The 13198-nt window shown below is 54.5% G+C and overlaps 1 protein-coding gene across 2 annotated transcripts; it reads right to left on the bottom strand.

The window, feature by feature from the left end:
• Window positions 1-918: 918 nt before the first annotated feature.
• On the bottom strand, window positions 919-13127 carry RPS7 (ribosomal protein S7). Of its 2 annotated transcripts, none has more exons than XM_032866770.1 (7): window positions 13122-13127; window positions 5958-6035; window positions 5695-5766; window positions 5207-5350; window positions 4632-4696; window positions 1615-1765; window positions 919-1027 (listed from the first exon to the last, which is right to left on the bottom strand). In XM_032866770.1, exons 2-7 carry the CDS (start codon window positions 6030-6032, stop codon window positions 950-952), a joined length of 585 nt encoding a protein of 194 aa, XP_032722661.1. In that variant the 5' UTR covers window positions 6033-6035; window positions 13122-13127; the 3' UTR covers window positions 919-949. The 2 variants fall into 2 exon arrangements, with proteins under 2 accessions (XP_032722661.1, XP_032722662.1); XM_032866771.1 differs by lacking the exon at window positions 13122-13127 and adding an exon at window positions 6282-6302 and having other exon boundaries at window positions 5958-6041.
• Between the last annotated feature and the right edge of the window lie 71 nt (window positions 13128-13198).

Here is a 13198-nt window from a genome sequence, read left to right as displayed (position 1 = left end):
AGTGATAAACCGTCAGAACTTGCTTCTAGACTCTCCAGCGAAGGGCGGGCACGGGAGCAGATTCCCCGAGACCGAGGAAGGAGTGCGGGCTCGAGCTGGGTGAGGGGCACAGCGCATCAGATGTCCATCAGACTCGCGCACGTGGACGGTCTTCTCAGCCTTTAGGAAAGACGCAAACGCGAGCGCCGCACCGGCTATGCTTGCGTTCAGCAGCCGCGCAGCCACACGAGACCCCAGCGTCTCATCGCGCCTACGCCTCACCGGTCTGGTGCAGCCACGAGACCCGCGGTGAATGGGCAAACCCAGGCAATCTGAAAGGGGAAGAAGCTGCCATCAGGAAGCCTCGGTCCCAACACCACCCGGCACCCTGCAGGTCTGTCACAGCAACGTGAGCACTCCCCGCCACTGAACCGGACACTTAAAAAAGAATAAAATGGCAAATTCTGTAGGTGTTTTACCACAATAAAAAATTCAGCGAGAACACCACGTTATCCCATCTTGCTCTGTCACACCGTTTCCGAGGAAGCGTTCCTGGCCTGATTTCAGGTGCTTCTGAAACCCGGACTTCTAGGCAGGCCGGCTTCCCAGGAGACCCAGCACTCGATTCTCGTCGAGTGCGGCACAGGGACTAGGGGCAGGCTACGTGATCGCATCGTTCACGCCTCTGGCACCTGTGTGATCCTTCGATGGAACTTGTCCAAGTGCCAATACTCAGCCACCTGGGCCAATGTCATAGGACTGTACCCATTACAACACCCCTGGATACAAGTGTATCCCTCCCATGCATCCGACTGCCTGGTATATCCCACAGGCACCCCCTCTGTTCAAAATCTTCCAGCCTTCGCAGGGAGCTGCTGGCTATGTAGACGGCTATACGACGACATCTCTGAACTTTTGAAAATCACGCCTCAAACCGAATACTGTCAAAGTTTTATTTAATCATTTTTGTTCACAACTGAAACTCGGGGAACTCAAAGTTAACATCCTTGCCTGTGAGCTTCTTATAGACGCCAGAAAAAGTTTCAACCTACAAGGAAAGAAGAAATTCATCACAAAACTTTTAAACATACACATTCCGCTTGAAGCCTAATGGTTTTGTGAGGCTGTGCCCTGTGCGGCTTCTCCCCTCAGCAACCAGGGACTGGCGAGACAAGGAATATACAAGCCTGGGGACGGGCTCACCCCCAGCGCTACGGGACAGGTCTCTAGTCACATCCCGGAGCAGGAGCATGGCGCTCCTCTGGGCTACGCAGACAAGAGTCCGTGAGGGGCCCAGGGGCTGTCCACATTAGCAACACTTCCCCAAGAAGGACGCGAGGGGACAGTCCTCTCAGATTCTAACACTACCAAGATCCCACCCCCAAAGGATGTAACATCTTACTACAAGGAATTACTTCACTTCTAATTTTCCTCTTAATTTAAAAGGCAGAGAATTCCGATTGTCACAACAACCCCCACAATAAAACCCGACATACAACCTGCAGGGAAGCGGGCAGAGGTCTGGATGGGAGAGGGCGGGCTGAGGTCACTCTTACTGGACCTGGCGGCACGTGGAGTCGGGTCGTGCGGCCTCCCCCTCCCGCGCACAGCCTCCGGCAACGCCACTGCCCCTACCTTGTGCTCCACGTTGTTCTGCTGCGCTTTATCCAAATGGACCTTGATGAGCCGGCTGCCGTCCAGTTTCACACGGATTCTCTTGCCCACAATCTCGCTTGGGAACACCAAGTCCTCCAGGATCGCGTCATGCACAGCTGTCAGAGTGCGGCTGAAAGAACATGGCGACAAAAGTAAGACGCTGAGGAAGACCTGCCCTCTGGGGAGCCCCTCCCAAGTCAAAACGTCAACAGCAAACCCGCAGTTCCTGAAACCAAATTAACACCAGTTTTCAAACAGGCCACGTACATTCAACGGATCAGACGAGAGCCGCTGCCACACTAGACAGGGTAACAAACCCCCTACTGATTTGTTCTGAAAGCGCAGGGTATGTTAACCCCGAAATCGTACAGACGACACACACACCAAATCCCAGGTGACCGTGTCCAGGGAACGGAGGCTCACGAGGGATTCCTCTTTCAGGTGCTCTTTGGGTTTCTCTCCACTCATGATTTCTCAACTTAACTGCTGCAGAAGCTTCTTTATGACGCACTCATCTCCAAAACCACCCCCTCCAAAGCTGCCAAGTTCATTTAAAAACCTATGATCATGGGGCGCCTGGGGGGCTCAGTGGGGTAAGCCTCTGCCTTCGGCTCAGGTCATGATCTCAGGGTCCTGGGATTGAGCCCCGCATCGGGCTCTCTGCTCAGCAGGGAGCCTGCTTCCCTCTCTCTCTGCCTGCCTCTCTGCCTCCTTGTGAGCTCTGTCAAATGAACAGATAAAAAATCTTAAAAAAAAAAAAACAAAAAAAAAAACAAAAAAAAAAACCTATGATCACAGCACGTTACTAGGAAAAGACCTTCGAGAGCTCTCCACGGCCTCCAAAACACCTCCAAGGCTCCTCCTTGTTCTCTAGGACAGGGACGCACTGCTCCGTCACCCGCTCTGTGATGGCGGCCCCACCCGGAACCCCATCTTCACCCCGTCACATAAACTGCCGCTGTGACCTCCTCCTCTCCTGCTGGCACTTCAAGTTCAAAACCCATCTGGCTGCCCGGCAGCAGCAAGATTCAACCAATTCCAAGCTTTAGGGGTATCTGCCGTGTCCACCAAGACGCCAAGAACGAGAGCGTGAAGAGGTGGTTCTTCCCAGTGCTTCCGGACCGGCCCTGCGGTAAGAACTCATCCACAACGTGTCACGCTCAGCAGATGGACGCTGCACTCCACGCTTTCGCCTCTCAGATCCGGCAGCTCCTACACTCTCTCTGGGGCTCCAAACACCTGCGAAGGTCTTACAGCTCCACAAGCTCAAGGGGAATCCACTTCCCAAAGCCTCCATCACCTTCCGGAAAGCAAACGACACAGATGGCCCGACTGATCACTGCTACCCGTGAATCACTAGAAGGCACGGAACACGGAAATTTGTCAACTGTCTCCTTTAAATCCACCGGCCACCAAAGCCAGCCTGAGCATCTCCTCTCAGATTCCAACATCAGCCCTAAGGAGGGAAGTCAAGGCCACACAACTACTCATCACCAGCCGCAGAGCTGAAGGCCTCAGACGGAAAGAGGCGCAAACCCTGCTGAGACTAGAAGCCAAAACAAGTCAACGTCAGGACCTGTCCCCGCAGGAGACGTGAAGGACTGAAGACGGAGAAGAGGTCTGCAGGCAGTGACAAGCGGCGGATCCGCCGTGCCTGCCGCCTAGAGCTTCAACGGAAGGCCCCCGATGCGCAGAGCAGGCCACCAGGAACCCAGGCAAGCCGTCCCCTGAGCACATGTGGAAAACACAAGCTTGGGATGAGGCTGTGGATGGGCCACTCCGCTGGAGGCAAAGCAAGGGTTTGTTTTCACACTCGAAGCAGGAACTCGGCCTCTAACAGACTAGATGTTCTTGATTGTCTCCTCACAAACCATCCAGAATACCCAAAAATCCCTCAATTGTTATGCTACTCCAACTGCCCATAAAGCAGGTTCAAGTACTGAACCGGACGACTCAGGTTCCAGAACTCCGGCTCCTGTCCTTCCAGTCTCCCCAGCAGCCTTCTCAGGTGACATCAGCCCGCAGGAGCCCCACCACAACCCCCCAGTGGTTCGCAAGCAAGACGCGGTGTTAGAAATCCCCGCGCTACCAGCAGTCGCTGAAACGGCACTTCTCTGGGCCCTGCGTCCCTTTCCCTCATCCTTTCGGGAGAAGCAATACCTAGTGCAGACTCGCTGAGAAGGCTGCCCGTGGGGCGGCACAGACGCTAGTCCATTTCCTCCCAGGCTGGCCCACAGGGCAGGCCCCGCAGGGATCAGTGGCCCGTCTGGGAAACCACGCTTCCACGCAACACCGCAAGGCCCAGCTCAGGAAGCCAAGGACACTCAGCACCTGAGTTCATGCCAAATAACCTGTCCGTCAGTCGAGCTTAAAGGACACGGCGTCTACAGTCACGGGAGTCCTTTCAACCTGGAACGTCAGCAACAGGAAAATCCACCTCACTTCCCGGCCTTAACTCAGGGCAGAAGCCAAGCAAAGCACCTCCCAGCGCAACTGCACGACGTCGGGAGCGCTCAGGGCCTCGGCAATGCATGAACCGCCCCGCGGTGCCCGCAGCCTTGGCCCGCAGAGAGAACGAAGGGCCTCATCTGGAGACCGCAGCTACCTTGTCTGTCCTACCTTGGAAGTACACGTAACTCTCGCCTTTGGAATTTTCAAACATACGCAATTGCAGAGAAAACCACGTTACTCAGTAAAAATCCCCCTGCGAAGGTTTTCCTAAACCGTGAGCTTAATTTCGGAAACCTACTGCAGAGCTTACTCCAGAAATACCGCACGCAAACCCGGAGTCCTTCATAAGTGGTTTACAACACACTTTTTTTTTAAAGCAGGCTCCACGCTCAGCATGGAGCCCAGCAGCCTAAAGCGGGCCCAGCACAGGGCCTGAACTCGCACCCGGAGACGGAGACCTGAGCTGAGATCAAGCGGCGGACGCTTTGGCCACTGCCCACCCAGGCGCCCTGCGGTGCACTTTTGGATGCCGATAAAAGACTCACCTCCTGGGGCGCTTTTGCTTGTTTTTTGTCCGGCTTTTTCGAGTTGGCTTAGGCAGAATTCTCCTCTGTAAGGTAAAAATTACCACGGAAAAGAGAAAAACCTTAAGTGGAAAAAAAGCTGAGAACTGTCCAACAGCTTTAAAAAGAAACAAAAAACACAAAAAAGCAGTCACAGGAGACATCCCCGGTCTGGGAAGGTCGCCACCCCGAGCAAACAAGCTCCGAGACCGCCGGTGAGGCGCCTCCGGGCTTCTCCACGTCCTGCGCGGCCCGACGCCTGCGCCCCTGCGCCCGGCCAGGCCCACCGCCCGCTGCAGCGGGAAGACGCCGCCCGCCGGCAGAGCGGGGACCCCTCGAAGCCCTCGGCAGGCCGGCCCCTCCTCCCACAGACCGCCGTGCGCAGGCCGGACCCGCGCTCACAGGCTCAGCATCCGCGGGCGCCCCACGCGCACGGGCGGGTCAGGGCGGGTCCCCGGAGGGTCCGGCGGCAAACCCCGCTGCGACCCAGCACCCCGCTCGGAGGCACGGTCGCCCCACCCGGGGCCCGCCCGCACGCAGGCCGCCCGCCGGGACACCTGCGCGATGAAGACGACGTGCTTCCCGCTGAACTTCTTCTCCAGCTCGCGGACCAGCCGCACCTGGATCTTCTGGAACGACTTCAGCTGAGGGACGGGGACGAAGATGATGATCGCCTTCCGGCCGCCGCCGACCTCGATCTCCTGGGGGAGGACCGCAGCCCACGTCACCGCCCGCCGACGCGCGGCCGCCGCCGTCCCGGACAGCCCGCCCGCTGACCCCGCACCCGACGCCTCCGTCCCGACCCAGGCGCGGGCGGCCGGACAGCGGCGGCCCCCAGCGCCGCAGACCGCCGGGCCGCGCGCTGCAGCAGGCGGGAGACACGGCGCAGCGCGGCGGACGCCCGCCCGCCCGCGCCCTCCTCTCTCAGCCCCGCGCCCCGAGCGAGCCCCGCCGGCCCCCCGCGCCGCCGGCCGGGCGCGCACACGTGCTCCGGGCCGGGCCGCGGGCGCTCAGCACGAGCAGCCCCCCCCGGCGGGCGCCTCACCTTGGCGGCCGTGATGTTGAGCTCCCGGAGCTGCGCCTTGAGGTCGGAGTTCATCTCCAGCTCCAGCAGCGCCTGCGGGGAGCAGCGCAGCCGCCTCAGCGCCCGCTCGGCCGGCGGGGGACATGCGCGCGCCGCCCCGCCGCCCTCGCGGGCTCCTGCGGGGCCGGCGTGCCCAGCTCCCCGCGGGTCGCGCGCGCCGGACTCCCGCTGCTGGGGGTCGGGGAGGGGGACACGCCGCCCGGACGCCGGCCCTGCCCCCTCACCTGGGAGATGCCGGACTCGAACTCGTCCGGCTTCTCGCCGTTGGGCTTCACGATCTTCGCGCTCGAACTGAACATGGCCTTCTTCTCCTGCAAGCACACAGCGTCCGCGCTGAGGCCGCCGCCCGCCGCCGCCGGCCCCCGCCGGCCCCCGCCGGCCCCCAGCCCGGCCCCGCGCCACCCCGCAGAAGCCATCGGGGGACACAGCCCGGGTAATCGGCCGTATCCCCGCCGGGTGAGCAGGACCCGACCATGGAGACCGAACTCCGAAACGTGTTTTCCTCAGCGTTGACGAAAAGTCCAACAGCGAGAAGGCCGCCACCCTACCTCGGTGAGAGCGCCGGCCTAGGAAGAGGCCTAAGTCTCGCGACAGCTCCTCAAATCCCGACGGCGAAAGGGAAGAGGCGGGAACAGCGCGAGTAGAGAAACCGGAAGGACGAGTGAAAAGCGGTCGAAGCCTAGACAGTCCCCGGAGGAGGCTCCGGGGGACCGGTGCGTTCGAAACGCTCCTCCGCCCGCCGCGTTTCCTGTTGGCTGTGGTTGGCTGGCGTGGCTCGGCAGCGGCGCAAGTTCCCAACAGGCGTCGGGCGGCCGGGCGGGGCCGGCGTCTGGGCGGGGTCGGGGACCCGCGAAAGTCATAAATGTGGAACTTCGATTTCTCAGAAGACTTTGGGTAAACGCACGTATTTAATGCTAATCCAGTTGAAACTTCTTAAAGCCAATCAGGGATGTTATAAAGTATGATCAAAGTATATAAAATCAAATTTTTAAATACCTGGGAAATATGTTATATATTATACCTTTAAATCCTATCCAGCATTTCAAGTGGAAATTTTTCCATAGGTTTACGTTATTTTCAGATTGTCTGAATCCTACTAGAATTGTTTCATAAAAGACACCAATATGTATAATTATAAAACAATGTAATTGCAATTTGAGTCTCATGTTTCACATCACAATTACATAAATCTTCAGCTATTTAAAGAAAATGCTTACTTGAAATCAAACATGTCATGTCCTGAATTCCCCAACTATGTATTCATTTGTCACTAAAACACAAAATTAGTATTTTTTTTTAAATCAATGTTTCTCCAATTTTAACATGCAAAGGAATCACCTGGTAATCATTGGAAGATACAGATTCTGATTCAGAAGTTCTGGCTGGGGCTCATATTTTACACTTGTAACTTGCTCCCAGATTATGCCCGTGAGACTGATGCAGGGATCACAGTAACGGGGCCAGATGTCGAGAGGAATTGCAGTAGATGTAGTAACAGGGAACCAAGAAAGATCCCTTTCAGCATGAAGGAAATGAATTAGGGAATCTACAGTTTAGTCCTAGAGGAACCAAGAGACTCTGCCTGGGTGGTTCTGGTCCAGGACAGAATATTGCAGGGGTGGGGGTGCAGTTAAACACCAAAGATGTGCTCCCCTTTATGTATATTGGCCCTCCATTGCGTAAAGTCCCCATTTAAAGGGACCCTGTGGGGGGATGTGTAATGTCAGCACCTGAGGCAGAAAGCCTAGAGGTCAGACAGGAGCGCACCCAGATTGCAAAGCCACTCCCACACAGCTGCTCCCTGTTACTGACAAAGTGACAGAAGGAGAGTTACCACAGAGTCCTTGCAAGTAAAACAAATTTATGGACCTGTCTGACCAATCAAGAATTAATGGATTGAATTTAGCAAAAGATTTCATTTCTCCCCACCACTTACTGCCAGGGTTTTCATAATCATTACCCGGTGGCGGGTAGGGAGCACGGGAAGGAAGTGAAGTCGCAAGCCTGCGAAGAATGGAAACCCACGCGTAGAAGGAAGCAAGGTCACTCTTCCCATGTAGCAGTATCTGATCTGTAGACATGGGTGTCCTTTCAGGTGGATGAGAGGTAATCATTCTAATACTAATATTTAAGATACAGAGAAGTTTACTTGATTTTTTATCATAAACTGATAATCTGTTCATCTTCAACATATTTCATCAAAAGCAACACCATTCTCATGAGCCTTCATGAAACATGTACAGGATGAAAGAAGTAACGTGACATTGGGAACACGCTAGTGTATCAGACCAGATAGAAGCAGCACGCAGTGTTCACAGCCCCCCCGCCACACACACACAGCGTCATTATCTCCAGTTTTCAAATGAGAGAACAGACTGGAGGCACCTCACCGAATGTATACAGGTAGTAAACTGTAGAGCTGGAATTTGTCGTCCATGTGTGTGAGCTGCACAGGTCAGGGCTGGGGGAGAACGGGAGGGGTCTGGGGCAGGATTCATGCACGCGCTCCATTTCGACCCTCGGTCCTCCAGTGTGCTCATCCCATGCACTCCACAAGTCCCACAACCCTTCTGCGGGTCTAGCACACCAGTAACCACGCCCCCATTACCAAGGGCCTCCGGAGGTTGAGGAAGGTGACTGACAGCCCTGCGGACCTGCTGGTCCTCCGCTACCACACTTTGCTGGTATTGTTCTTGGTAACAGGTCATCTTTAGGGAGATACCAGGGTCCTTGTCTCTGGAACAGACTGCAGTCGAAATGCCCTCTGCCCAGTAACCATGATCCTGGGGCCACATGGGGGCATTTCCTGCAACTGTTCCGACTGAGACTGGGAAAGACCCACAACCAGTAGGAACCTGGGTGCCTGTGTTAGGGGCGAGTGGGGGGCAGGGGCGTCCCCCACATGTGTGATGCCGAGGGGCTTACGGTTCGCATCCTTCCCCAGTCAGCGGTATTTGCAGTTATCACCATGTCGTGGTCATCATTATCTTCCTAACTCACTCCTAAAATCAATCATTAACATCTAAAAGAATAATTTTTTAAACCTTAGAAAGTTGTTGGTTTAGTTTTTGCTTTTTTTTTTTTTAAGATTTTATCAACAGACAGCGAGAGAGGGAACACAAACGGGGAGTGGGAGAGGAAGAAGCGGGCTTCCCGCCGAGCAGGGAGTCCGATGCAGGGCTCCATCCCAGGACCCTGGAATCATGACCTGAGCCGAAGGCAGATGTTTGACGACTGAGCCACCCAGACACCCCTAAAAAGAGTAAATTTCAATCTTCAAAGCATCGTTGAAATTCAGTAAAATATTTAATGTACAAACTAAAATCTGCTCTTCATTTTTATTTCTGTCATCTCTACACCCAACGTGGGGCTGGAACTCACAACCCTGAGATCAAGAGTCACACGCTCCTCCCACGGAGCCAGCCAGGTGCCCCTAAAATCCGTTGCAGCCATTTCACTAAGTTAGAACACAAGGGATCACAGGGAATGACACAGTGAAGTAAGGCAAGTTCCAGTATGACTTCTCTGTCTTCACAGTCACCGAGCTGCCCCTGTTGGCTTCAGACGTATGGTCCAAATGCAGGAGGACTCGGCGCCTAGAGCTGCACCCAGTGGTGCCTGCCGCAAGACCAGAGCCCCTGAGCCGGTGCCCTTGTCGGGGAGTGCATGCCTGCGGGAGCCGACTGGGTCGCTTTGAGTTCTCGGGAGTATTGAGATGAGGAACTGACACTTGTGGCAAACCACACCTCATCCAGATTCTGGATGAGCCTGACTTCTAGGGGGTGACTGTCTTAACCCCAGGACCTCAGGGCGTGAGCTGTAAGATCCTGAATGCAGCAGGTGATCCTTGTGCCCCATGGGTGGCTCATAGGGGATGGAGTCTAGTGGGCTGCTGTCAGAGTGGCCAGGCCCACGGCTCTGGGGCTCCACCTCTCTTCCTTGATGAAAGGCAGCAAAATGAGCTCGCTGGCTTCTGCTCTCACCAGACTGCCCCCGGATTCCTCACTGATGCTGGTCACAGCTTTAAGTTAACGGCGAGAAGATTGCGGATCAAGTTCCAGTTCCAGAATTAAGCCGCTGACTTTGGGCAAGTCATCAAAAGTTCCTTGAGCCTGCCTTCTCTGTCAAATAAACCTAAGGTCCACCAGGACTGGGGTGGGAAGCAAACAGAGCACCAGAAATGAAGCAGCGGGGCCGGCTATGAGGGGAGGGGTGTGCTCAACCCCGGGGCGGGGGCTGCCAAAACACACACTGCTGGGCTCCCCCCTCACTTCCCCTACTCCCCCTGAAGAGCTGGCAGAGTTCCGACCCTGCTGCTGTGGGGCAGGACCCAGAATTCCCATTGCTGCCAAGCTCCAGGTGATGGTTTCGTGGCTGGTCTGAGGGCCACACTGTGAGAGCCATGACTTAAGTTTACCAGGATGGGTGCTGGGCTGGGGTCTGAGTACTGGCCGCAGCTCTGCCTGTCTGCATGGCTGTGGGCAAGGTACTTGATCACTCGAAACCTCGGCTTTCTCATCGGAGAACAAGATGACGTTAGTACCGCGTCGTGAGGGTCGTTGTATATGGCTGTGCGCATAGAGTAGTACTTGGTATAGTGCCTGGGACATTGAGCTGGCTTCCGGAGCATCCGCTCCGACGGTAAAAAGTGACTCCACGGCGTCTGCACACTGCAGGTAGCTAATGAACAAAAGTGCTTCTTCCAAAGCGAGGGATGGCTTCATACACTTACCTATCCCAAACTGCACATTTTGGGAAATCCTAATGTGTTTTACAGAAGCATGTTATAGACTGGTAGAAATTTTTATTCAAAAATACAATTTGCAGGCAAAGTATAAACAGGAATTACAAGCACACAGTTTGAATATATTATTTTTCATGTATTCCTATGTTGATCTATAATTATTTTCTAGGTCAGCAGTTCCTAGGATGTTGGCCTCAGGACTCTTGAACTTCTAAAAGTTATCGAAGACCTTGGAGAATTTTTTTTGTAGGTTATGACTAGTGATATTTACCACATGGAACATAAAATGGAGAAAATTTTTAAATTATTCATTAAAACAGTAAACACACTTCAAGTTAATATAAGTAATATGTTTTATTAAAAACAACCATATCTGGGGCGCCTGGGTGGCTCAGTCCGTTAAGCGTCTGCCTTCGGCTCTGGTCATGATCCCAGGGTCCTGGGATCGAGCCCCACATCGGGCTCTCTTCTCAGCAGGGAGCCTGCTTCTCTCTGCCTCTCTGCTACTTGTGATCTCTGTCTCTCTCTGTCAAATAAATAAATAAAATCTTTAAAAAAAAAAAAACAAAACCATATCCCCTGCCCCCAAAGTGAGAAGAGTAGCAGTGATTTACGTTTTGCAAATGTCGGTAATGTCTGACATGGAGGACACGCCTCTCTTCCTTTAGATTTACGGCTTTCTGCATGCATGTGTAACTCACGGAGTACATGTTTTCATTTATACAAAGGATGTCCTATCTCCACTTGGGGACTTGCTTTATTCACTTAGTATCATATTGCTAATAATTATCCATAATTGTGTGTGTCAGTGAAACCTAGTTCACTCATTTTGAATGCTGTCAAGTCTCACTGACTTCTGGGCCGGTGCTCAGTACCGTCTTGAGAATGGGCCAGCGTTTGCCCAGGATGGGTAAATCACATACACTTGGAGCCAGAGTTTAAGATAGGAAAGATTTTCAGATGAGTAATTGGTTAATGAAACACCGGAAGAAACAGTTTTGGAATTATAGAAAGCCACATGGGTAATTTTCTTAACATATTCATACATAACCTAGCAGGATGATGAGTGCCCTGTGATAAAGGACCACAGCCAGCCCGCTTACATGGAGAAGAAAGTCCCAGGTGCATCTGACCCCAGGATCAAGTCAGTGGGAGGGGCAGCACATTGACAGGGGCTCAGCCTCCCCCTCCCCAAGGGAACACGATGGGCACAGCTGTGTCGATAACCTGTACTACTGTCAGCATTTCAGAGTAGACTGACTATGCCAGCTCAGAGTTTTAAAGTGAAGACTTTTGCTTTCCGCCCATTGCCCCGATCTTCTTCCAGTCAGCCTCCTAACCTGGAACCAGGTTTTCCAGAGCCATCTGTGTCCCTAACTGAACCTTTTGTCACCCAGAAAGGATGAGCTTGTGATGCCTCTGAGAAAAGCAAGTCTAGCAATAAATTGTCCCAAGTGTAGCCTGAGCTCACCCAAAGGCCACTGGCGCTCCATGGCCTCGAGTGAAGACAGAAGGAACTGCAGTAAAAAGAGGGGCTGCTATCACCCTGAGAGCAGGGGCATCACCGGGCTTCACAGCTACAGGGGAAGAGATAATCATGATCAACCATTAATGATTTTTAGGGACAATTTTTAAATTTTTTAAGGTTATTTATTTTTTTAGTAAGCTCTACACCCAACATAGGGCTCGAACTCATAACCCAGAGAACAAGAAGCCCACGCTCTTCCAAGTGAGCCAGCCAGGTGCCGCAGGACGACTTTTTAAGAGGCTATCCAGAAGTGCAATAAAAATAGAAACGAGGAATGGACTGTAGCCCATTTAAATTTAAATGAGGAAAGAGGAAATTTTTTAAATGGATGTTCTTTGAGTTCACAGACACACACCTGACCACAGCAAGGTCCGTCTCCCCTTTGCTGCCCCTTCTTCCCGCTCTCTGCCTAATGCACCTGAACGAACTCTCCGCCGTTCAAGGCCGTCTTCCGCCCGCTGCCCGCAGTCTCCCTGTCCGAGTCTGCCCTGCGCTGCCGGCTCCCCCTCGCCTGCCCGTCCCGGCGGATGCCCGCACTCAGCCTGGCCCACTCAGCCGTGCCTCCCGGGGCTTGGGCCGAGGACAGCAGGTGTGGGGTGAGGTTCGCCCGACTGAGCACCCGGAGGAAATTAGGGTCGTTGGAACACCGAGGCTTGTCAGTGGGCAGGGCTTTTCGAAGAAGTTGTTTTGCTTACAGAGCAAAAAGTCAAGTAACGGGGAGAAGCTAACAAACTGCTTTTGCAACTAAATTGTCTCCCTGGGTCCCAGGGCACTGGGTTTTGACGTCCCCGCGGTCACGCACCCGTGTGGGTGGGGCGCTCCCCTTCCCTCCGGCCTCGGCTCTCTCTTCCATCGCCGAGTGCCAGTCCTCCGGCCCCTACGGCAGTTAGGAGGAAGGCACCTATTCCTTCGGTTGGACAGCCCGGACTGCGCTCAGAGGGACCAGGACAGGCCGGCAAACCGCCGCTGGAACGCCGAGCGGCGAGCGCAGGAGCGTCCAGCTGTCCCGCCCTCCCACTCCGCCCAGACCCCGCCCAGACCCCGCCCTCCCACTCCGCCCAGACCCCGCCCCTCCCGCGGACCCCCCCCCCGACCACGCCCCTCAAGGAGGGGCACGGCTGCCCATTCGGCCCCACCCCGTCCACGCTGCCCAGACCCCGCCCCTCAAGTGCCACCTCCTCGCCTACACCGCC

Source organism: Lontra canadensis, unplaced genomic scaffold (assembly GCF_010015895.1).
Source record: "Lontra canadensis isolate GAN:19392208 unplaced genomic scaffold, GSC_riverotter_1.0 scaffold32, whole genome shotgun sequence".
Classification (NCBI taxonomy): domain Eukaryota; kingdom Metazoa; phylum Chordata; class Mammalia; order Carnivora; family Mustelidae; genus Lontra; species Lontra canadensis.
The sequence above is the reverse complement of the archived record's forward strand: the minus strand, read 5'-3'. Positions and strand labels throughout refer to the sequence as shown.

What these genes read in the sequence shown, in the direction of transcription:
- RPS7 (XM_032866770.1), bottom strand. Translation starts at nt 6,032, where the DNA reads ATGTTCAGTTCGAGCGCGAAGATCGTGAAGCCCAACGGCGAGAAGCCG. An exon ending in ACGTCGTCTTCATCGCGCAG is followed by an intron (nt 4,697 to 5,206) that starts GTGTCCCGGCGG and finishes TTTACCTTACAG; the next exon opens with AGGAGAATTCTGCCTAAGCC. An exon ending in AAGCAAAAGCGCCCCAGGAG is followed by an intron (nt 1,766 to 4,631) that starts GTGAGTCTTTTA and finishes ATGTTCTTTCAG; the next exon opens with CCGCACTCTGACAGCTGTGC.